We start from the raw sequence: 26,347 nt of genomic DNA on the forward strand, positions 1-26,347 counted from the left end.
CTAACTTTTTTCAGGTGAACACAGATAAATAAAAAACTCTTACACATACCTTTTTTTACGTATCTGTTTGCAAAGAATGTATCTTATGTATCTAAATTATTGCCCTTTGGTATCTATCTTTTTTTGAGGGGCTATATCTGCAACGTTCCTTATCTGTATCTTTCTTGTTTTGGTAGTTATATTTTAATACATCGATAAAAAGATATACCAGGTACAAAGAGTGAAAGCGAACGTAATTATGTTTTTAGTTTGAATAAGCATTATCTGGGTTTCTATCAGGCATCTCTCCGGGGGGGATGTCTACCTCCCGGGCGTTAAGAGCTTGCCAATGGACATCACACACACGTTAGTCTGGTAAAAACCACCCTGGGCCTAGTTACCTTCCCCCGAGGAAACGTTTCTGAGATAAACACTGAGCTTTATTAACGTTTGTAGCGCAAGAGTCCGACTCAGGGGCGGACAGGCGCCTTTTTCGTGAAGTGGGTACTGTAGGCTCGCGGCCCCCTAAAAATCACTTTTCAAGCGGTCCCCAGTCGAACTAAAGGGTAATTTTTGTCGAGGCCCGTGAGATAACGCTCACCAGCCCACCGGCCCAATCTACCCCTGGTCAGACTTTAAAAGAAACACCTACACTTAACATGACGGACATCGTCGTTTGCCGTGATGAATGTAATTTAATTAGTATTTCGCATAAATGTGTCGGTACTATTAATACGGAAAGTATGGTGACTACCGCTGAGTTCAGTGTTTCTCCATCTTTCCGCTACTATTCTATCATAAAGGAAGAAGCAGTCGAGGATATGACGTAGGGGAAGTAAGGTCGGCGCTAGGGCATGGCGACAAAGGTGACCGCCTAGAGCACCGCACTCAGCGGCACTTATTGGGGGCCAGCATAAATCCGTCAAGGGGGGTGGCCGAAGTCTGGACCCGGAACCCCCCTGGTCTACGCACTTAGCGACACTTATTGGTATCCCGCACTTAGCGGGGGTTTTTAGTTCCCCCGTACTTAGCGGAACTTATTGGTGCGCCCCCTCTTTTTCCTTCAATTACGTTGAGAGAAGGGGCCCCTTCTCACTACTTAGGGCCCCGCACTCTCTAATTCCGGGCCTGAGGGGGGACGTTGGACTTCCCTTCACGCAAATTATCACCCACTGGCTTTCTGAATCTACCTTTCGGTCGATTTAACGTTTTGAGTTAGCTTTGTTGATATTCGGTCTATGCCTGCTCTTCTTTGAAATGTTCTGTTAAATTTCGTGTCGCTACTCACAGTACATAGGAATCGTTTTGTATATCTAAACTGTACCTATTATCTAGATACAGATATTTTTACCTTAAGATAAAATCACTTTTTATGGGTACTATATTTTAAGTTAATACGTGTTCGAGGAAATATCCGATACGCGAATATAACTCTCGAATACGTATGAGAAGATAAACAGTATAGCACGTTTAGATAATTATAGCTGAACTAGATAAAAACTCTTTTCACTAACAATCAACAGATACGCTAGATACTTTAACCTTAGGTACAAATATATTTTACCTAGTATCTTTTATCTTTTACCTAGATACCAAATCGCTGAACACTCACTGAGAAAAAAAAAGTAGTTTCAACAGTAATCAATAATGTAAAATATACAAATCATTTTGTATTATATAGTTTACTCCACATAAATGTGGTTTTTACAAGTCCGTCCCTTACTTCTTAAAACAAGCAGTTGTGATTGGTTTTTAACTTTCACTAACTGTAAAAAAAAATGAGCATTCTTATTTTTTTCATGTAATTACTAGTAATTTTAACATGGGCATGGTTAGTAAGTTAACACAACCAAAGATTAAATCTAACAACTTTCATTTTGATTTTACAAAAGATCTGTAATACATTATTACAGATTATTACTGTTTTTTTCAACGACTAATTCTTGTTTTTGTAACTGGGCTAGCATTATTTAGATATTAAAGTATATTCACACTAAATATTACCTCATAGTACGTATTTTATACTAACTGAATACTAGTAAAGTATATTACTTTTTAAAAAACAAATCAAGTCTGTAGACAGTGGTGTAACTAAGGACCCGCAGAGCCCACGACCACCCAGGGGCCCATGACAAATAGGAGGCCCTTTCGTTTTAAGGGTCCACCGAAGAAGGTCAAGGGGGGGGGGCGTGCAAATCTCAACGATTGAAAACGCTTTGAATAGGCTCGAGGGGAAGGGGGTGCAAACGTTTCATAACAAATAAAAGGGCCCTGAATGAATGCATGAAGGAATATTTATGAACTCTTTACAAGAAACAAAAATCATCAAAATAAACAGCAAGTAAATCATGCGATTAGAATGAAAATAGACATAATAATACACAGAATTAAAAATTAATATCTTGATATCTTGTGTGGGAGGGGGGGCAAAATGTTTCGTTACGCCACGGTCTGTAGACCTTAAATTGTGTGTAGTATTATGGTATTACGTATTGTTTAATATTCATATTATTATTAAAATAGTGATAATAAGAATATATTATTAATTTAATAAAAACACATTGGCTTGTTTATATTATTGCACAATATTATTTATTAATTAAGATAAAATATACTTAAATATAACCATTTAAATTTAATTAGTTTATTTGCTTAAAATCGGTTTAAATAAATAATATTGTGTAAGAGCAAGAGTCAAGTAAGTCGAGATACGTAACTTTTGAAAACATTTCAAAGTAAGAATCCTCGAGGGTTTTCAAATTAATCGTAAATTTTAAAAATCATAATTATTTTCAAATTAAGGTGACTTTTTACAAAATTTTCAATATATATTTTCACTTTATTTTATTTTATTTTAATTATTATATTATGCTAGATTTCGAACTTAAAACTGGTTTTTCTCAAATAGGGGGTTTCAGACTTGATTTAAAAAATACGTTTTGTACTTCCTTATAAAATTTTCAGAAAACCTTATGATATAAAATTTCAATGTAAATTTTACGCGAGGAAACGTAAAAATTATTTTCTTTCAAAATTATTTTTACTGATCCTCTTGTAAAAATTACTTCAAGATAATTTAAAATTTTAATAAATGGTATTTAATACAATTTACCGCCAACCTGTATATTTTACATTATATAGATTGTTATATTAACAGGGTCTATAAGTACAAGCAAGTTCTTGTTAAATCGACAAAATATACACTGAGGAAAAAAATAGTTTAAACAGTTATCAATAATGTCAAATTTAGGCTACATGTCCTTTGATATTATATATTTTACTCTACATTATTGTGGTTTTTACAAGTCCATCTCTTACCTTTTAAAACAAGCTGTTGTAATTGGTTTTTAACTTTTACTAACTGTAAATAAAAAATGAGCATTCGTTTTTTTACAATTAATTACTAGTAATGTTTACATCAGTATGGTTAGTAAGTTAACACAGCAAAAGACTAAATTTTACAACTTAAATTTTTATTAAACATAAGTTCTGTAATACAGATTATTACTTTTTTCAACGATTAATTCTTGTTTATGTAACTGGGCTAGCATTATATATAAACGATACTACACTTTGGTCTTAGCCAAAAAACCGAGTTTCTTCATTCTTTGGCCATACACACGAAAAACGCTTAAATTATAGCAATTTTTTAAAAGCCTTCTTCAATAGACACTAAAGCCCAGTTCACACTAAACAATTAATTGGGCCACTTAATTGAAACCAACTAATTGTAAGCAAGATAATTGTACAGTGTGAACAGAAAAAGTTGGAACAATGGTTACAATTTTTCTGTTCACACTATTTAATTTTCTTGCTTAAAATTAGTTGGTTTCAATTAAGTGGCCCAATTAATTGTATAGTGTGAACTGGGCTTAAGTCGTATAATAAAAGACAAATTATTATGTAAGCAACGTATAATTGGTTAAAATTGTCATTAATCAGTTGGTTATGTGTAGAGAGAGTTATGCCAGCGTTCTATTATCGTGATAAACGTGCCGGGGTTTCATCACTGGTGCTTTTCTTCAGATTTTGTCTCCGAGTATAGTTCTTTAAAGAACTGCACTTATTTTAAATGGCATTTTCCCGGGAAAAACACATATTACCCTTTGAAAACCTGCCCTCACCTGAAATCAGCGTATTTCTTCGGGAAATAATCGCTTTTTACTGTAATAGGGTTATCCCCCCGGGAAATACCGGTACCCTGGCTAGTTAAGCCCACATGTTATTAATATAATTTCTCGGTGTAAATTTGAAGCGAGGAACCGTAAAATTATTTTCTTACAACATTAGTTGTACCGATCCTCTCGTCAAAAGTACTTGAATTTAGTTATAAATTGTAATATATGGTATCTGATAAATTTTACCGCTTACCAGTATATTTTACATTATCTAGATTGTTATATTAACAGGATTTATAATTAAAAATACAAGCAAGGTCTTGTTAATTCGACAAATATATTGTCAGTAAAATTTACACCTACGAATTTGGATTATCTGATAACATCATAACTTGTAAAATTTACGGGACCGTCTTGGCTTCACCGGAGTCCAAGAGTTTCCTGTCAATTTAACAAACTTTTTTTCTCAGTGCTGTATATATCGTCCAATACCTTCCTATTTGGTATTTTCCCCATATAGCCAACATTTCCCATTATATGATTCTTCGTTTTCGTGGTTTTGTCAATAGTCTTACGCGTTTGCACCGAAGTCGCCATCTGTGATTCAATATTTTAAATTTAGTTCTAGAATATCTCAATAGATGGCGACGTCGGATGTCCCAAAACCTTAGCTCCGCCCATGAAATAAATAAGTGTTACGGGACGATTTCGAAATATTTCCTGTAGTTTGTTCTTAGTAAAAACGTAAATCTGTTCTTGTTAACAATGAATTATTAATAATTTCACAGGTTGCTGGGTTTATAGGTGTGCTAGGCTGCATTGAAGTATTAGAACGCCCGCACACAAAATTAAGTCCACATACACAAACAGGTATGCCATGACGTCAATAACGTCAACATTTGTTATAGAATGTTTCTAGACGTGTTTACTGGGATACCTAGCAAAATTCATAATGCTAGAGTTTTAAAACTCTCATTCATTGACAAAAAAACTTCCCAATATATGTGACAACAAATACCACATAATTGGAGATGCGGCCTATCCCCTAAGAGAGTGGATACTAAATCCTTACCCAGATTCTAGACCTCTAACTGAGAAACAGAGATTGTACAATTACCGCTTTTGTGCTACCAGGGTCTTAATTGAAAATGCTTTAGGCATTTTAAAACAAAGATGTCGACAATTAACCCGAATATATCCAAGTTAGTTATGGCATGTTGTGTTTTACATATAGGATGATAAAATTAGCAAATAAGTAGATTAGTCCATTATGAAAAGGGATAATAAAGCTACACCCTAAACAAATTTGAAGAAATTTAAAAACTTACTAATAGCTCGTACCGATAGGTCTTCGAGCAAACAAAAAGACGCGAAACTCGGACTAAATAGATCTTCGAGTGAAAAACTAAATTAAATTAAATAAATCAGCCAGAAATTCCAACGGTAGACCGGTTTCGTCCTATTTGGGACTCGTCAGTACCGTGCTGGAAATCTGGCTCGCGACTATAACACCGAATAGAGAAACTAAGCCTAAATTGGGCATGTTGTGTTTTACATAACCTCTGCATTGATGACAATGATGAATGGGAAGTTGATGATTTTGATGATGATGAAGATGATTATGCGAATGATACCCCTAATTACATTTCTGAAGAAGAAACAGTTAACCAAAATCAACGCAGGAAAAATGTATTCAAACTTTTTGTAGTTACGGCAAAAATATACGTCATATAGTTAAGCATAACAAACTAATTTTTATTTCGTACGTTTTTATATTTCCGTAGGAACTGTTTTAAATATGCCAAAGTATAACAATAAAATATCGTAAGCTGAGGGACAGAGTAAATATAGTCCACTTAAAATATCGATTGATTTTGGAATATATAGATTACCTTAGATTTATATAGCAGAAATCAACCTACTCGCGGTAGGATTTCGGGAGAAAGTTTCCAAATCACAACATTCTATAATTTCGACAAATCACCTGTTATTCCAACAAAAGAGAGCAATGATGTCAGCACTCACGTTTTGAGGGGAAACCTAGTATATGTATAATTTACCTGTTTTCCTACCAGCCTTTCTTTAGTTTTACTATTATCTAAGAGACTCCCAGTAAAGTTTGTTGATTATTCAGGCAAGAAGAGATATTGAAGCTTGATTAGTAAATTTGTTTTATTATACATAAGTATAGCGCGGCCAAGTAGCTGATTTGTTACACACCAGATTTCGACGCTGCGTGAATCTTTTCAAGAGCCGAAGGGAACATTTGGATCGCGATAACCGCGTACGTAAAACCGAGTCCGAGAAAAGAGAGCAGCAATGTTTCAGTGACCAAGAAGCAACCACCGATCCTCAGTCCGCTAGTGCCACTTTCGAGTTCTTTGTACAACAGCACCAACAAATTTTCGTTACCGGACTCGATTGCATTGTGGGCTACCGACTGCAATTTCCTTTTGATAGATTCAATAGCTTTTGGAATTTTGGCGGCTTCTAACGTCATGAAAATCAAATTGAATAGGTCTTGAAAGTTGACGAAGATGTAGTACACGAACCTGAAACGATCGTAAGAGGACACCTCGATGATATGCACCGTGACGTTCAAGCAGAAACTGACCAGAGTCAGAGCGTACCAGACGAACAAGTACCATTCGAATATTTCATTGCTTACGTTCACAAACGTAAGACATCGCAAATACTCTTTTCTCCAAGACATCAACTCAATTTTGCTGAACGAACACGAGGTTAGTGAGGTTTCCGACTGCTTCAATATCGTCGCGATCATCAGCGGAATGAGTGTAAAGTTGAGCGTGGTCATCAGCCCGAACGCCACGGGTGAAATCGTGTACAAGAAATGAATTAACGGCGAAAAAGTGCTTTGCAGAAAGGTCGTATTGTGATGGACACTTTGACCAAACGTGAATATTTCGTAAACCATTTTTTCTCCTTCGTTTTCAGTGAGTATGGTGGCCACCAGACCCAAGCATGAAACAACAGCGCAGTAGAAAACGGCGTAGATGAAATAGTGGAACATTTTAATTCTAATTATCTTGAACTGTTTCACGCTGTTAGCGTACAAGCATTCTGACATTTGAACGATTAAAGCGTAAACGATTTTCCTCTGAATTACGAAGTAATAGATTGAGAACAGGCATAAAAAGCAAGGTATGATCGTCGCGTAAAACCTCGCAATGTGAACTCCGTAATCGTCCTTCGCGGCAGTTAAATTCGTCCAAATTAATTTCATGGCTCCAACAAAGTAATATTGCACGAAGATGAATGCGAACAGAGACCAAATAAAGGAAGAGTGATAAACTAAAGTAGTCCGAAGACAGACCATTATCGGACACTATTTGTAGTGTCTGCATCCGCGCAAAAACGTAATTCGAGCGGCCGTACGACCGTAAGAGAACGTGAGAATCAACGCTTTATGCGAAGATCTCATCGGTGTTTTCCTTTTTAGCCTAAACGCAACGCCTCTAATCGATACGATCTCGACTGATAAAACAAATATTTGGATCGCGGTTCCGTTGTTGCAAAACCAATTTATAGATGCACTTCTTTTTATATACGGTGCAATGTTTTCGACAGATACACATTTTTCTGTTTTGAATTGACTGGGGCGTTGCAAACAAAACTTACCAATGACACTAATATACAAATTGTTTGTTTAATTATCGATACTCTTAACAAAAACCATGGTAACACTATCGACTTAAATAGGTTTCTTTTAATTTAACCAGTAAAAAATGGCAATCAAACAGCAAACGGACTTAAGCTGTGCTTATGCTTTGATGTAACCGTGGCTTTGGTTCAACATTCGATCTTTTCTATTTACCTTAATTTACAAAGATGTTCTCTAAAACGTCTACAGAACTGTACCCTATAAAAAAATTATCGAAATGTCGATTCAATCTATAGAAATATGGCTAATTATTCGATACATTTTAAAACAAGAAACAAAATTCGAGATTTTTCTGTGGAAATATTAATTAATAAAAATCATAGATTAAATGGAAATATTTTGTAAGGGTTTGTTGTGAAGAAATTTGCAACTAGATTTCATTCAATTAAGAATTTATTAACATAGCTACAAAAATTCACCGAACACATGAATTTGAACAATAAATATATATTAACAAATTAAATTCAATGAACTAAGATTGTGAAATATTTCAAAAGACACGTAACTAATATAAGCTACGTTTCGCTACCTAAATGAAAAATAAAAATTGTATAAAGAACTGGTTAAGTGCTAATTTATTTGAATGTAATCTATGACCGTTCAAAAGGAAACACAATCTCCGTAAATCACTTGAACAACACAAACAGATTAATTCTAATTTTCTACTGTTCGCACTTCGGCCTAATTTAGGCTATTCCGTCGACTAGCTAAATATTTAGAATGACCTAATAGTACTAATTTGGTTAAAAATAACAAACACTGCATATATTTACATTGTCAACTTAAAGGTAAACGATTTTTCATTAATACGGCTTTTTTACATTTTGCGCTATTTCTACAAATGCAGACGATCATTTTGACTTCTTTGCACTAAAAGCCTCCGGAAAATATATGAAAATCAGAAATAGAATGTGCCCTGGCGTATTCTAATAAAATCGTGAATGGCTGAATGTGCAGCAGCAGTTTTCAATTGACGAATTTAAGAGCAAGTACGAAATTTCCTTCAATTAGCAACAATGATATATAAACCGGAATCTTCCATGGAGCATTTGATAAAAGAACAAGAAAAAATACCAACAAATACTTCATAGTACATTCCTGTTTGTGTTTCGGTCTTTAGAGAGTATTTTAGTTAAGTTTATTCCACTGTCTTTATATTTCTTTTAAAAATTAACCGAAGACCGATTCACATGAGCCACCATTATGCAAATTTTTGTCGGTAAACACAGTTTTCCACTCGAGCTCCTAAAACCCGTTTCGTTTTTGGTTTCAGAGATTTCTCGAGTTATTAATTTTGTGTAATACAAAGGATGTGTACAAAAATTATTGTATTGAAATATTTGCAGCTAAGCCTTAATTAGAAACTCAGTCTTAAGAGCCGGTGTTCAACACGATTTGAAAGGTTTTTATCCATTCATTTGGAGCAAAAATGTTAACTTACGTGAATTGGACTTAAACGTAACATTATTTGGACAATTTTATCGGATAAATATCTTGGTTTGCCAATGTAAAAACCTTTACTTTCTTAAAAACACTCTGGAACTGCTACCCATTCGTTAGTGATTTTATGTCAACGCAATTTCATTAGTGTAGCCTTTCAATAAATGGCAGTTTCGAAGTGAAAATTATGTTAAGCATATAAATACCCATTTAATCCGTAGATCCGAAAGTTTTTCTACAATTTCGGAAAATAAATTACAAAACATTTTAGAAAATCTATAAAAACATTTCGGTTGTAATAATATGGAACTAAACACAGAAAAGAAACATTAAAGGGGCCGTTCACAAATTACGTGATGCAGTAAGGGGTGTGTGATTTTGTTAAAGCGTCACTTCATGTCATATTATCAATTATTTTAACCAGAAATAAATCTAATAATTTAAAGATTCGTAATTCAAGAGGGTTGAGAATTGGTTACGTAATGTAGGGGTCTTAGGTTAAGAGGTGGAGTAGGATGTGCGAAATGTTGATTATTTGTGAACAGCCCCATACCTCTTACATTATTAAAAAGCAACAAATTTAAAAATAAAATAATCAACTAAGCTAATACCCAATAAACCACATAGGCTTAAGTCAACTAGTGATTAGTGAAGCCAATTTCTGGTGGCCGGGTTAAATTCATAAGAAGCTCGAATATTGGCAAAATCCTTGAATGAGTTGAGTAACAATTTCGTCCAAAAGGTCTAATAAAAAATAAATGATAAATTTCATCTGTTCCGATCAAACTATGTTTACACATTTTGCTCAGAACGGATTAAATCAGTTCGGGGGAAGTGGTAAAGACCAGCGTTCATCAACCATCTGAATTCTCCCGCATTAAATTTCAAACACGTTTCTTAAGCTTAGAAAAATGAAATGAACAAGATTTCGTACCGATACTATATGCCCCTTTGAACAGCACCCAATATTTCAAGGATCGAACGGATCCTAAACCCGTTCAAAGTTTCCCACCCGTTCCGTTATTCTTGGCCATCTTTACAGAACAGAGGAATCCATAAAATAACTTTTATTTGACCAGTTCGTATTCAAAGAATTTAGTGTAGCAAATATTGACTAGAGATAGAGTTGCGTTGGAGAATATGGAGGTAGCCAGGCAACTGAAATCCTAGGATCACAGGTAGGCCACCCCGGCGATCTGGAATACGTTTTTGAAGGTCATAAAACCATTCAAGGTTTAATAATTTTAGATGTATTTAAGGTAATTATTTAAACCGAAATAAGATAGAGTTTGGTAAACATTTATTAAAAACCAACGCAATGTGAGTTTTTGTAATGAACAAAAATGTTTCGGTACACTTATAATTTGCTCATTCCAGTAATATTGGGGGAGCTACTCCGGTTGCTAGCCCTCTTGACCTGGGTTGTGAAGCAATGGTGTGCTCAAATGGTCAAAATAAGGTTTAAATGCATTTCCTAACATTACTCTATATATTGTAAGATCGAGATTTCTGGCAAATAATACTCTTTAATATCAACTCTTCAAATTCTTATATTTTATAGATCCCTCTAATGTAAATTTTGTAAATGTACTATATTTTTTCTTTAGAAATTGTAACTGAATATTATATTATCTCTGTTTAGTTTTAATAATTCAGACAGTAATCCAGCAGTCTACCAAATTCTTACAAGCGCAGTTAATTTCTCCGACTCTCCAAAACGTACATTTAATTCAACAAATTTATTTTTATGGAATAAATTTATGTTAATTATTTATGTTCCCGCTATTTCGATTACTTGCAAACATTTTCACAAGTTACCTTAACCTTCTTAGCTACCTATAACCCGATATAAAAAAAATAACAAAAAAATATAGAAAAATAACAAAAATGACAATATCAATACGTGTGAAACTAACAATTGTAAGTGCGAAGCAAAGTAATAAACATTTGTGTTCTTCGAATTCAACTAGGCCTACGGCGTACATGAACTCCATCTTGGCCAGTATACGTGATCAATTCCAGTCTTTTTCTCGAGTTCCGTGACCGATTTGAAGCTGATAAAAAACCTTCAAACGACGCTTTTCAACCTAATCCGTGCACTATTTTCTTCCCGAAACTTTTAAAACAATAGAATTACATATTTTTTTGTTTAGTTATACAGTGGCTGCTATTTTTTTTAAACAAAACGCGGTTAACGCTTATTAGTTCACCGTTCAATTTTGGTTTTTTTTTAATTTTTGGGCATTTCTATTTATATATATATTTTATTTGAACGTCACCTTCTTCAGTTGTAAATCTCGCTTCAATATTGATGCAAAATATTTTTCCTTCATCAATATTAATTTTTTTAGATTTTTATAATATAGTGATAGATCAGTTTTATTTTTTTGAGTTTTTCTTTTTAAAAAATTGTAGCTTCGCTGGGACGTTTTCGCGTTATTTCAGGTCACAAACACGTTGGCATTTTCGAATTATTTTTTTTACAATATAAGTTTATATTTTATATAGATTATGGGTTATGTTCCATTCTCGAATATATGTATATATATATATATATATATATTTATAGTTTGGTTTATAAAATGGTGTATTTAGTTCGCGTTCAAACTGGGATATCGTACGGATTAGACGAGGGGTGCAAGTAGGCGGGGTCTTGTTGTCCTCTGGTGACGTATCGTACGCGTCCGCCGCGCATGCGCACGGCCGGAGACGAAGCCGGCGGGGGAGGAGGAGGGGGAATACCTTGTCCGAAGTCGGCGTCCAGGTCGGTGAGCCCGAGGCTGTCCAAGGGGGGGCAGGTACGGTCTAGCGGCGGCACCCAGCGGGGAGGCGGGGGCGGCGGCGGAGGCTCCATCTGGTGCGGGTCGAAGGAGAGGGTGGCGCTGCTCGTGGGGAAGGTGGAGCCGGACGTCAATCCCAGCATGCCTTTCTCGATCGTGAACGCTTCCATGCCGTTCGCTTTCAAGCGCTTCTGAGCCTGCAGCGTCGCTCGCAGTGTCTTGCGTTTCTGAGATAAGTACGACCACAAAACGCAATTAGACGGTCAACGGTGCAGTTTGGCCGCGCGACCAGTGCCGCGACCCTTCGCTATTACCGACTACACGAACAATTGGCGAACAATGTGCTCGTATTATACGTAAAAGACAATGCTACGGATGATATATTTGCGTTGAATCCTTACGCGCGAGTTCGGAGTACAACGCGAGGGAAGGGAATATACGTTAAATATTTCTACCCAGCTGCCTAAAAGCTTCCAATAGGTGTTTTCATAAAATCCGGCTATGTTATTTTCCCCCCGACAAAAATTGCACCCTCAGTCTTTGATGGGAGTTCAGTTCAGTACGTTCCAGTTCTAAAACCGTCGGTGCTACTCACATGAATGTACGTCAACAAGCTGGCAAACATGTTTCCCGAAGAATCAAAAAAAAAACCAAAGACTACAGACAGTTACATGTCCCTTCCTAAAGTATATCACCTCCTAGGCTGTTCTTTGATGGGGATTTTATGAAAACACCTATATTGTCCGCTCCCTCCACTGGCTTTGGACATTTTCGGCGCTGCTTAATGGTTTGTTGCGGAGATTGTTGTATTCCGTAAGAAATGAGTTGAACAATGAATAAATTTATTTAAAAAGCATAATAATTTATTAAGCCGTGATGTTGTGTACTGCGAGATCCTTTCTGATTATTTTTATTTTATTAATAGTGCCTATTATAATTATCAAACATGACAAAAATTTGCCTCCAGTAACGGTATATTAAAGCAAGTAGCGGATCGACATCAAATAGGTTTTTTCAATAGATGTAGCTAGCGTCGAAATAAAAAGGCGGTAATTATAGGTACCCCTCTCGTCGATTGGATCGTTTGTAAATTGGTCAATAACATAAATTACAGCAATTATAAACAGTGTTTTTACACGGGATATATAATTTAGGTTAAAGTCCACTAAATAGAGTACAAGTTGTCTAACTATAATTATCTACAATGGCTCTCTGACGACGTTATCATTCGGCTATTTTTAATTTTAGCTTCCGTGGCCATAAATAGATGGCATCACGCTCTCCAGTAAAGTTGAGTATTTCGAAGAATCGGATAGATTCATGGCCATCTCTAATAACAGGGGCCTTTCATAATACAGGTGGCAATGATAGAGCCGCAACTTGCTTTAAATTATGTAGAATTTTATTTAACAAAAGTTAGAGGGTTAAAATTTCATTCCCCCAATATAATGAAAACTCACTTCCGCTACGTCATAAGGTCGTATGGTCCGTCGTCCTTGACGGGTTAGAAGCAATATTAACTTTAGAAAATAGTGCGTGTATTATCATTTAATATTTTTAGAGCTTTCAACTTTTCATTCAAAAACTAATTACGTAGCGTTGTCTTTAGCGTATAATCTGGTATATAATCTGAACTAATTAATTATTAAAGTTAGTAATAAGGCATTTTTCTTGACAGTAATTTACCCCAATAATTATTACTAACTTTATTACAGCTAGTAGTAGTAGTCGGTAATTTCATCTAGAATCTTCAAAGCACAAAAAAACAATTTGCTAATTTGAGAGCGTTCGGAATAATTAGTTTCAATTTTAATTTACAAAAATACCCAAGGAATATGCTATCTACCAAGGCGACTAGGTCAATAATTTGATTAAAAATTTGGTTTTTTTTATACAAATTAAGTGTGTTAAATTATTTATTTTCTGTGTTTTGAAATACTCTAAACACATTTAAAGTAAAAGGTACAAAAACATTAAATTTTCAGAGCCTGTTTCCTATTTAGCTATCATATATCTTGACATTACCTTTGGTCATTTGGTCAACCAGGTAATTCAAAATATTGAAATATCTAATCAAATTCATTTAACTGACACAAATATTTGTTCGTATTTGAAGTGGAGTACTAAATATAAAGAAACCTTTTATTTTAAATACGTATACCTTAATAATTACAACAGAAAATATGTATCTACAATACCAGGAACATAACTTTCTACTAGGAATGATTGTCAGGCATATGTTCCCAAAGAATATGGTAAAACATTATGGGAGGATTAAAACATGAACAGTTTTGGCTTATGCCAAACCTTTCATGCAAGCCACCTCTTACTAAGGGAAATATGCGCTGGTAATAATTCCTAGTATCATATATGAATTCCTGTCAATACACAATATAAAGTTTCTTGAGAAGTTGATCAACCGAAGTTATCAGTTAGCCATAGCTATAATGTAAACGACATTTTCCATGTGAGTCCCCTAATACGCGCTAAATAGAGAAACGCTTTTCTCTAAGCGCCACGGCAGAGGGGGGATGGCAACGGAATCTGAAACCGCCCTCCGTCCGTGTTAGGGAAAATGCAGTTACAATATCTTTTACTTTAGTTCATTAACTTCAGGTATCATTGGAAATAATTAACGCATTTGATCAACTGTGAAGTTGGCCGTTTGAATTGAAGTTGTTTCTAAAACAACAAATATAACAAAATAATCGTTTCTTTTAAGAAAAAAACTTTATAAATTTACGTGAGTTATCTCCAATGCTCGAAATGAAATGAAATCTCTTTAAGGTTTAATTTGAGAATTTTCTTGAGCTTTTTTTAAGAAGACATTCAGAAAAATAAGATTACTTTCAGTTGATTCTTTTGGCGTAAATAAGACAAAGAGAGCAAAAGAAATAAATAATTATACGAAAAACTATAAACACGAAACTAGATACAAATGAGAGAGCGTAACTGAGAATAATAATAGTAATAATAATAATAATAATAATAATGGTAAAAAAGGGCGAGAAGCCACTCACCTTGTACAGCCTAGGCCTATTTTAACATTCAACATGCTTAGGTTTATTTCAGATCGGGCCCCACATCTTTAGGTTGGGTCTACAAGGCAAAAGAAAATCTCCCAAAAAACAATCTAATTTCAAGCGCCAATTCCCCGTTTTGAAAAAGCCTTCAATCATATCCGTTTCAATCTAATTTCACAATTATGTTGTTCTTTCACAAATGGACCACAAATATTTATCCAGCTAATCGACATTAATATCGAAAGCAGTTCTCCAAAAATTCAAAATAAAATCAATTTTTTATTAATTTCAAAATGAAATGGGTTTTTCAAAATTTTAAAATGAAATGGGTTTTTCAAAATTTTAAAATGAAATGGGTTTTTCAAAATTTTAAAAGGAAATGGGTTTTTCAAAATTTTAAAATGAAATGGGTTTTTCAAAATTATAAAATGGAATGAAATTTTTCTAAATTTTATATTGAAATGAGATTCTCGAAATTTTAAAATTAAATCAGTTTAGCATAAATTCAAATTGAAACAAATTCTCCGAAATTTCAAATTGAAATCAATTTTCCGAAATGGGTTCTTCGAAATTTAATAACCGACACCGATATCATTTCAAAGAAAACTGAAGATCAAAAGTGTAATGGATTTAGAATTAAAAAAAATTAAACCAGCTTTAAAAAATTTGACTAGCGAACTTAAATCATTCTTTCAAAAATAATATTGAAAATATCTTTTAAAAATTGACAATCAAAATGGCAATCAATCCTTATGAAAAAATTAATCCAAATTGAAATACATCCAGTTTACCTTATTAAATCATATTAGTTCGAAATTCGAAATAGATTTTTTATTATATATTGAATTCGATGTTGTAGAAGACCAAATTTTTTAAGAGTGGCCTAAAGCCATTACACCAAAAAATTATGTTTCCTATTCATAAACCAACATAGAAGGCCATAGTATGGGAAATTTGTACGAACCAAAAATTCAAGATGTGTGAAACTGCAAAGACAAGACATTTTTCTCAAAAAGTAAACAACCTAGAATAACAAAATTTTCTGGCTATATGGTTCCGGTGCGAAAATATTTCATTTGTAAGTTTCAGAGAAATTGAAAACAATTCTTGGTATTGAAAAATTTATATTTCACCGGTAGGTGGTAGAAAAAAGTTTCCAATGAAAGTTATAGGGCATATTCAAAAACGTAAAATGAAATTCAATGGAAAATGGTCATGAAAATACCATTTTCAGAGACAACAAACGCAATTCAGCATTTTTCTTGCAATAAAAAAAGAGCTTAGTACTAGTTGGCCAAAACTGTAACTTTAAATCTAATAGAATCACAAAACATGTTTTTTACAAAAAGGTCAGTTCCCATTTATTATTTAAAGCGGCACTTTCCTTAATTAAAATCTAGAGTCTATTCAAGATTATCAAGTATACCTCTTTCTTATAATGTCCATTTATCAAATACCAATAGGGTATTTCGAATATCAAATTATTTGACGTATTTGGTTTTACAATTTTAGTGTATTTTTCTGATCTAGGAAATACCAAACACGACAATGCCCGATAATCTAGCTGATAAAGGCCTAGATGGTGACCGAGCCGCACAACACCAGGTGTGACAATTCTTTTAATCGCCTAGAACAATCACAGGGCCTCCACTCAAATCTTAAATTTTTTATAGGAAAAATAGGATTATTTGTCTAAAAATATAGGACTTTATAGGACTATTTTTACAAAATTATAGGATTTTATAGGACTAAATATGCTATTTAATTTACTAACTTTATGCATTTAAAAACAAAATCTATATTTAAAGAAATAAATCTTTGATTTTCACTTAAAAATAGAAACTATTTAACCATTTTTCACAAAAATATACAAGTAGCTAACCATGTTAACAATAAAAAAAGTATAGACTAGAATGACTTGGTATAGGAATTTATACTATAGCTAAATTTAGCAATTTAACTGAGTGGTGGGATTTGAAATGGGCAAAATATCAAAATTATAGGATTTTATAGGACTTCTGGGGGATTTTGCTAAAAATATAGAATGTTATAGGACATTTTGGAAAATATAGGATTTTACAGGAATTATAGGACCTCTGGGGGCCCCAGGGAAACTATTTGATATACCTCATAATTTCTACCGCCCTTTTCGAATATTCGACTGTGTGAATTGTGATCAGGAAAAACGAATATTCGCGAATATTTTCATGGATTCTTCGATACAACGAATCAAATATTCGATTTCATATTTGATCGTATTATTTATCCCCCACCACCAAGTGCAATTTCATTGTAAAGTGCTAGCTCCTGTGCTCGGCGATCGACTTATTGGATAATTTACCTATTAAAGTTCGTTCTTACGATTTAATAGATAAAATATGAAGTAGCGAATGCATTAGACGAAATTCCTCTGACCAACTACAGACGACTATGCATTCAACATGACGGTGTGCAATCACATCAATCTCGAACCGTACATCTAATCTTCAATTCCCTCCGAGTTGGAGTGAACGGAACGGGACTGTTTGATAGTTACCGTTTGACGTTTTCCTCTGAGGCTGTATAAAGGATCGTTCCAGACGCCTGAGAACAGCTTTGAGAATTTACGAAAGAGTAACTGACGCCTTTCAACTTGTCTTTCCCGACATGTTCGGGCGGTCATTTCGAGACCTGCTTCATCGAGCTGAGACATACATTGTCCATAACGAGCCTCATTAAAAAGTTTTTGATTTAATTAAAAACGTTGATTTGTTGAACTTTTTTCTACCACTTATCGGTAAATAAATCCCAAAACCATGACATTTTACAATTTTCAATTAAAAAATTAAATATATACCGTGAAAATTTCGGAATACTCGCTTATATTCATTTTGAGAAAAATGTTCTGGCAGATAAATTTCACTATCCCTGTATACTTAAGGAAGAAAGTATAATTAAACAAACCATAAAAACTTAATAAGCCATGTAAAAGGTTTATAAATGCAATAAGCCCTATGCTTATAATAAAAAATCTATTCGTCGTTCGTCATTGGTAAGACACGACGGCGTTGAAGGATTTTTCTAAACGCAAGAATTAACGTTTATTGTGCAAAGAAACAATAGTTCGAGCTACGAATCATTAGCCAAAAATGAACATTTATAATCTATGAAAGAAGCTGGGTTACTCGTGGTATACCTCGGAGGAAAGTTGACTCAATCTGAGCCACGGGTCAGTGTCCCCGTACGGAGGAGGTCTGTTCAAATTACTCGGGCCCTCCTCGAGCGACGGCCGCCTTCGACTGTGCAATTTCTCGACCAGTTCCTCGAGCAGAGGACGCCTAGATGGCGGCACCTCACTCGGCGTTAGTGGAGGTATTTCTAAGGGACAGTTATCACTGGGACTGGGGTAGGGGGCTAAATAGGAAGGCAATGAAGCCGCGAAATCTGGGAAGTAAGCCGAGGAACCGGAAGTGGATCCGCGAGGAGTGCGGTTAGTGTCGGTCAACTGTTAGTTGCCATTCAACGGGAATAAATAATAATTAAACCACAAATACTAATTTTTGATAAAACAAAAAAATAATTCCTCTTTTTCCAGTCTAACTTTTGAAAACTTTGCTAGGTATTCGTGAAATCGAGAACTTATTTATGTTACTGATAATGTGGGAGTCCAGTCATTTCTCAAAACGAAACTCAATTTTGCCAATTGTATTGCGCCATGTTTTATTTTATCATTCAGCAAATCTTTGATAATAGTTCTTTTTATAAAGGAACTTGACCTTTCGTTTAAATGTTGCTCTTACGTCACAGTCTCTGAAGTTTCCAAGTCTATGAGCTCGCCCTACAGTCGCGAGGAGTATAGCTTTTTCAAGCGCACGTGCAAATCGCTCGTGCGAAGAATATAGTCAATAAAGCTGGATCTTGTTACTTGAAAGCCACATTTTAACAAGTTGGTCCAGACCACTTTTTATTTTAAAAAATCAACTATTAGGAACAGGTAAATTTAACTTTTAATTGAGTTCACCAAAGTTAATTAAAGCTGAATTAAATGATTTCAAAATTAATGAAAACACTGCGCAAAAAATGTTTTTGAAACAATTAAGTCCCCTACAGATTCTTGATTCTGCGATTGGTTAGACTCCTACGTTATCTATATAAGTTTTGGCTGAAATAATTCTAAAATACGGTTTTATCTCTAATATTGGTGCAATGTTTTTTGTTATAACTTTTTTTAAAAGAGCTAATACCTTCGACCACACAAGCAATGTTGCTTGTGCGTGACCAAGTAACAGGTGGCCGGGTTACAATGCGTAGGAGAGTGTTGGCAAGCCCTTCATACCACGCGAGCCAACCGTAAGCTCCGTACACTTACTATTACCGTTAACCTCAGCAAGACCGAAGACCTCGGGGGAAAACCCCTTTAACCAGTGGGGATAGAACTTACAAACTCTACGCAGAAGGAGTGGTTCCGGATTTTCACCCAGTGCCACTAGCTGGGATCGAACCCGGATCCTCTTGCTGCGAGACGAAAGTGCTAACCACTCCGCCTCAATTGAATTATAAAACCAAAGAACCAAGATTAAATGTTTGGCAAACCATACAGACTAAATGAACGGTCGTTTTAAAGGCTGTAGGCGGCAAATCGGTTGTTTTAACATAAATGTCTACATGTATGTGTAATTACCATTTGAGATTATTTAACTGTTATTTCGGTTTGAAAATTCCACAATATATAAAAAAAAATTATTTGAAGTTGAAAAGTCTAATTTTTCAGTTGCTGAACAGCAAAAACTATTCCATCATTTTCCCATCAGAATTTACAATGCTGCAAATCGTGGACTGAGAAATCGAAAAGGGGTATAAAAACTTTAATAAAATATCTTAGGGGGCAGTGGTCAAAAATTTTAAAACCGCCAGAATTATTGAAAATTATAAGCTAAACGAATACTATTTTCAAATTCATATCCTCATTATCTACAAAATGAAGTAAGCTGCTTGTTTATACGTCAATTCGTTCATTTGAAAATGTGTTTTAATATTAAATTTCTTAAATCACCTATCAACTACTTAAAAATTCTTAAATTGCCAACAAATTACGGTCATTTCAAACAATCGATCTCTCCACAAGTTATTTGCAGTTACTCATAATTAAGAAATAATTAAATTAATAGAGAATGGATAATATCTACGTCCACATGTAAGACTCTCGTTATAGTTGGGGCAAGACAACGAGGGGTAGTAGAGGTAGACAGAAAGCTCAGAGATTATCTACATCCACCCGTAAGACTCGTTATAACTGGGACCGTAGTTGGGGCAAGACAACGAGGGGTAGCACTGTAGCAGAGGTAGACAGAAAGATCAGAGATTATCTACGTACACATGTAAGATTCTCGTTATAGCTGGGACCGTAGTTGGGGCAAGACAACGAGGGGTAGTAGAGGTAGACAGAAAGCTCAGAGATTATCTACATCCACCCTTAAGACTCTCGTTATAGCTGGGACCGTAGTTGGGGCAAGACAACGAGGGGTAGCAGAGGTAGACAGAAAGCTCAGAGATTATCTACGTCCACATGTTAGACTCTCGTTATAGCTGGGACCGTAGTTGGGGCAAGAGAGCGAGGGGTAGCAGAGATAGACAGAAAGCTCAGAGAATACCTACATCCATCCGTAACTCTCTCGTTATAACTGGGACCGTAGTTGGGGCAAGACAACGAGGGGTAGCAGAGATAGACAGAAAGCTCAGAGATTATCTACGTCCACATGTTAGACTCTCGTTATAACTGGGACCGTAGTTGGGGCAAGACAACGAGGGGTAGCAGAGGTAGACAGAAAGCTCAGAGATTATCTACGTCCACATGTTAGACTCTCGTTATAGCTGGGACCGTAGTTGGGGCAAGAGAGCGAGGGGTAGCAGAGATAGACAGAAAGCTCAGAGAATACCTACATCCACCCGTAACTCTCTCGTTATAACTGGGACCGTAGTTGGGGCAAGACAACTAGGGGTAGCAGAGGTAGACAGAAAGCTCAGAGATTATCTACATCCACCCGTAAGACTCGTTATAACTGGGACCGTAGTTGGGGCAAGACAACGAGGGGTAGCACTGTAGCAGAGGTAGACAGAAAGATCAGAGATTATCTACGTACACATGTAAGATTCTCGTTATAGCTGGGACCGTAGTTGGGGCAAGACAACGAGGGGTAGCAGAGGTAGACAGAAAGCTCAGAGATTATCTACATCCACCCGTAAGACTCGTTATAACTGGGACCGTAGTTGGGGCAAGACAACGAGGGGTAGCAGAGGTAGACAGAAAGCTCAGAGATTATCTACATCCACCCTTAAGACTCTCGTTATAGCTGGGACCGTAGTTGGGGCAAGACAACGAGGGGTAGCAGAGGTAGACAGAAAGCTCAGAGATTATCTATGTCCACATGTTAGACTCTCGTTATAACTGGGACCGTAGTTGGGGCAAGACAACGAGGGGTAGCAGAGGTAGACAGAAAGCTCAGAGATTATCTACGTCCACATGTTAGACTCTCGTTATAGCTGGGACCGTAGTTGGGGCAAGAGAGCGAGGGGTAGCAGAGATAGACAGAAAGCTCAGAGAATACCTACATCCACCCGTAACTCTCTCGTTATAACTGGGACCGTAGTTGGGGCAAGACAACGAGGGGTAGCAGAGATAGACAGAAAGCTCAGAGAATACCTACATCCACCCGTAACTCTCTCGTTATAACTGGGACCGTAGTTGGGGCAAGACAACGAGGGGTAGCAGAGGTAGACAGAAAGCTCAGAGATTATCTACATACAACCGTAAGACTCTCGTTATAGCTGGTACCGTAGTTGGGGCAAGACAACGAGGTGTAGCAGAGGTAGACGGGAAGCTCAGAGATGATATACGTCCACATGTAAGACTCTCGTTATAGCTGGGACCGTAGTTGGGGCAAGACAACGACGGGTAGCAGAGGTTTACAGAAAGCTCAGAGATTATCTACGTCCACCCGTAAGACTCTCGTTATAGCTGGGACCGTAGTTGGGGCAAGCCAACGAGGGGTAGCAGAGGTAGACAGAAAGCTCAGAGATTATCTACGTCCACCCGTAAGACTCTCGTTATAGCTGGGACCGTAGTTGGGGCAAGACAACGAGGGGTAGCAGAGGTAGACAGAAAGCTCAGAGATTATCTACGTCCACATGTAATACTCTCGTTATAGCTGGGACCGTAAATGGGGCAAGACAACGACGGGTAGCAGAGGCATAGAGAAAGCTCAGAGATTATCTACGTCCACCCGTAAAACTCTCGTTATGGCTTGGACTATAGTTGGGTTGGGGCAAGACAACGAATGGTTTTTAGAAAAAGAAAAGATAATGTCTAGGTCCGCCTGTAAACCTCTCGGTTTATCCTATTCGTGCCATGACAATTCATTTTGGTTATTGTATAATTGCAGTTGTAAATTCCAGTTGCAGGCGAAGGTTATTCCTTATTAAATATACTGGAATTCAGTATCCCAGCTTATGATTGAGAATAATAAATATGAACGAAAATAAAAAGAATATAAACCACAGCGGAAAGAAAGAGCATGAATCGTGCGATAGAACTTAAAATAAAATGGAAAAACGTGAGCGCTGAAACGAGGCAATCGTGTTTTTCTACCTTTCGAGATCAGGCATGCGTTTTCGGTGCCGCTTCTCTCTACTTCTACGTGAGAAGTAAAAAGATTATGAGTTCACAACCTTTACCTCCACTGCGCCCCTCCATTTGTCCGCTGCGTGGCGCGCCAGTTCCAATCTCCGCTGTTTCCTCGTCTGATGCTTCTTATAGATGATTTCAATTATGATCAGTCCGACACCACCCACGATGCCAGCACCCACCAAAATGAAAACACCTGAGCAGACACGTATTAAACATCAATTCACTGACACTGTTAGAATTAAAAAACCTTAAGGAGTATCAGGAGTTCATCAAGATAGGAGTATTGAACTTTGAGCGCGTCTATCTGATCAGGGTATGCCTTATATACAAGGTGTCCACTAAAAAAAACAAAAAATGATAAATAACTGAAAAACGTTTTTTTATTTAAAATTTCTATGGAACATTCCTCGTGCAGGGCGACATTTACTGGAGTAAAATTCCATGACCTTGAACCATGTCTTCAAGGTCATTCAAAAACTAACTCGAGAACCGTTGGGTTTACGGATTCAATTCCAATTAGAAAGCTGTTGCTCGCCATATGATTGGTTCAAATAACTTTGATTTGACCAATTTTACCAATCAGAAGGTAAAATTGACAAAAAGTTTTAGAATAATAGAACTCCGTCGTTAAACGAGCTCAAGCATGTATCGCAGCCGACGGTGGCATAATTGAGCCGTTGTAAACTATTCAGTATTTATTGGATTTAGCCACATTAAAACTAATCAGATAATTTTATTATTAAACACTGAATTCATTAGCCTTCAATTTCTCGGCTTCTGATTTATCAAATTTGGACAAATCAAAGTTATTTGAACTATTAATATGCTAACTTTCTAATTAGAACCAAATCCGTAGACCCAACGGTTCACGAGATAGTTTTTGAATGACCTTGAAGACATGGTTGAAGATCATTCAGTTTTACACTAGTAAATTTCCCCCTGCACAAGGAAGGTTCCATAGAAATTTGAAATAAAAAAAAACCGTTTTTCAGTTATTTATTATTTTTTGTTTTTTAGTGGACACCCTTTATAAATAATAGAGTCAAAAGGCAGTCACAGACTTGTGGTTGCGACCACGACAAAATATTTTTTAATTTTCTAGTCATTGTGACTCCTGAGGCTCACCGATCAGGTTTGTTTTTGGATTCATTGACCAATAGGGGTAAAAACTATAATTTAATTTTGGTTTTAATAGGAAAAATTAAGAATATGGCTGCTCAAATTTCTCAAAGCGATCGTTACGATAAAAATCTAGCAATTTCTGGCATGGAGACTCTATGAAAGTAATTTTGATTTAGTGTTTGAAATAAAGTTTAAAATCATCTACTAGAGTTCAATAAATTCTTAAAGCAAGGGCTGGCTCTATCATTTCCACATGTATTATGAAAAGGCCTCTGTTATTACAGATGGCCATGAATCTATCCGATTCTTCGAAAAACGCGACTTTACTGGAGAGCGTGGTGCCATCTATAAATGGCAAAGGAAGCTAAAATTAAATATAGCCAAATGATAACGTCGTCAGAGAGCCATTGTAGATTATTATAGTTAGACAACTTATACTCTATTCAGTGGACTTTAACCTAAATATTATATCCCGTGTAAAAATATTGTTTATAATTGCTGTAATTTATGTTATTGAGGATCTAATCAACGCGAGGGGTACCTATAACTACCACCTTTTTGATTTCGATGCTGGCGACATCTTTTGAAAAAAGAGCTACTTCACGTCGAGCTGCCACTTGCCACAACTTTCCATTTTATTTAGGAATCAAGAGATTTTTTTCAAGTAATAAAATGCCTTAACACGTGCGTTATGTCCTGCCCTGGTTGCAACCGAATGGTTTCGTTTTTGTTATTGTTCTTTGGTTAGTAGGTTAAATTTAAAAATCACTGATAAAATGCTTCGACTCTATTTTTTTGGGTTTATCTTATTATTCACCTTAATTGTCATTGGTTGCCGTAAGCTTTCCCGCATTCATTTAGTGTTGTATTTGCCATGGTAGAAGCTGGATTTTTCACAAATCATAGCTTCACTGGAACTTTCCAACTTTAGAATAACCCACTCAATTAGAGTGGAAGGCTATCAGCGAAACTTGTTAACACCTTTCGTACTCAATGTCTTTTTTCGAGGCGTGAAATAACCAAGGTGGCCTAAGTTTAATGTACAATATCTGCATAAAAAAGTAACTCTTCGAAATATATTTATTCACGCCTCGAAAACATGTTGGCCCGTTAGGAAAAATGTTCCACGCGCTTCCATATGGTCTACCATTCTACGCGAGTAGGTTACTCTATGGTTTCGACGGCTACAATACGTAACGCATTTGCATTTAACGTAAAATAAATGATGAACTCCTGATAGTATAGATTTTTGGATCCAACGGCCGTAGATGGCGCCACAATAATACGGAATGAACTGACGAGGCTTTCGACTTATGTTTACCTGCCATGTTTTTGAGTCCAAGCGTAGCTGGAAACTTTTCGTGTTTACTGTTGCATTTGTTTCCACCTTGCAGAATCCATTTGTTGTCCAGATCTTCCATATCACCCTCTATACACACCAAAAGAGTTGTTAATCACTTAACTCGATCTTTGGGGCTGCTCACAAATTACGCAATGCCGAAAGGGAAGAGGGCGTTACTGAGTGTTACAGGGGAAGTGGAAATGTTACGTCACATATCATCATTCCATACCAGAACCTAAATTATCAACTATTTTAAAGGGAACAGAGCCACAGGTTTGGAACACCAAAACTTCCAATATTGGCTCCTCCATTATATGGCTTTAGATATTTCTGGTGTTAGTTAGAGAATTCTTGTTCAAATTGTTAGGGGTGTTCCACAGTGGCGTCGCTAGGTTGTTTTAGGCGGCGCTTGAGCCACCTGAAATTTCAGAAAAGCGCCTCCTAAAATTCAGAATTTTTCCATATTACTTGGCGAAAAGTTTCTTCAAACTTGAAAATGGTCATCAAAAATTTCATTTTTCCTAGTCGGCCTCAATGTTTCAACTTTACCAACCTCTTTGGGAGCCCCCCCCCCCCTCCCCCATATCACACAATGGGGCGCCCTTGACCAGTGCTTATGGCTTAAGCGCCACTAGTTTTGAAATCCTGATGACGCCACTGGGACTCTTCCATAAAGAATTCTTTGAGGTTATATTCCCTTTAAGGTACACTTCCTATTTAAAGCAAGTGGCAGCTTTTTTTCAATATATGTCGCTAGCATCGAAATCAAAAAGTAGTTATAAGTTGTTTAGCTATAATACTTTAGAAAGGCTCTCGGACGACGTTATCATTAGGCTATTTTTAATTTTTTTTTCCTTTGCCATAAATAGGTGGCATCACGCTCTCCAGTGAAGTCGCGTTTTTCGATGAATCGGATAGATTCATGGCCATCTCTAATAACAGAGGCCTTTTCATAATACAGGTGGCAATAATAGAGCCGTCACTTGCTTTAATACTTGTTTTCTTATACAATAAATAATTTCGCTTAATTTTGAAATAAATGTAATAATTTTAAGGTTTATGGTGCTATTACAAATTTCGTAGGTAATTTATGGGATATTAGTATTACCAAAATTTTGTTACACGAGAGGTATTTTTGCATTACGTAATTTGTGAACAGCCCCTTCTGAAATTCGAAATAAGGAGCGTTAAGTTGATA

The 26,347-nt window shown here is 36.0% G+C and overlaps 1 protein-coding gene across 4 annotated transcripts in view; it reads right to left on the reverse strand.

Annotated features, from left to right (window-relative positions):
- Positions 1-8,230: 8,230 nt before the first annotated feature.
- The window catches only part of Nmdar1 (glutamate ionotropic receptor NMDA type subunit 1), a 190,667-nt gene continuing 172,550 nt past the window's right edge, over positions 8,231-26,347 (reverse strand). The window contains exons 17-21 of one of the 4 annotated variants that reach the window (XM_090165422.1): positions 25,129-25,236; positions 22,733-22,878; positions 18,198-18,506; positions 15,020-15,098; positions 12,143-12,226 (exon numbers count right to left, since the gene is read on the reverse strand). In XM_090165422.1, the coding sequence (XP_090021548.1) occupies positions 15,063-15,098; positions 18,198-18,506; positions 22,733-22,878; positions 25,129-25,236 (599 nt within the window). In that variant the 3' untranslated portion in view covers positions 12,143-12,226; positions 15,020-15,062. Of the gene's footprint in view, positions 12,227-15,019; positions 15,099-18,197; positions 18,507-22,726; positions 22,879-25,128; positions 25,237-26,347 lie in introns of all 4 variants that reach the window. The other 3 variants (XM_090165423.1, XM_090165421.1, XM_090165420.1) reach the window with 3 other exon arrangements.

This window comes from Leiobunum rupestre, chromosome 2 (assembly GCF_980474605.1).
Source record: "Leiobunum rupestre chromosome 2, qqLeiRupe1.1.hap1, whole genome shotgun sequence".
Classification (NCBI taxonomy): domain Eukaryota; kingdom Metazoa; phylum Arthropoda; class Arachnida; order Opiliones; family Sclerosomatidae; genus Leiobunum; species Leiobunum rupestre.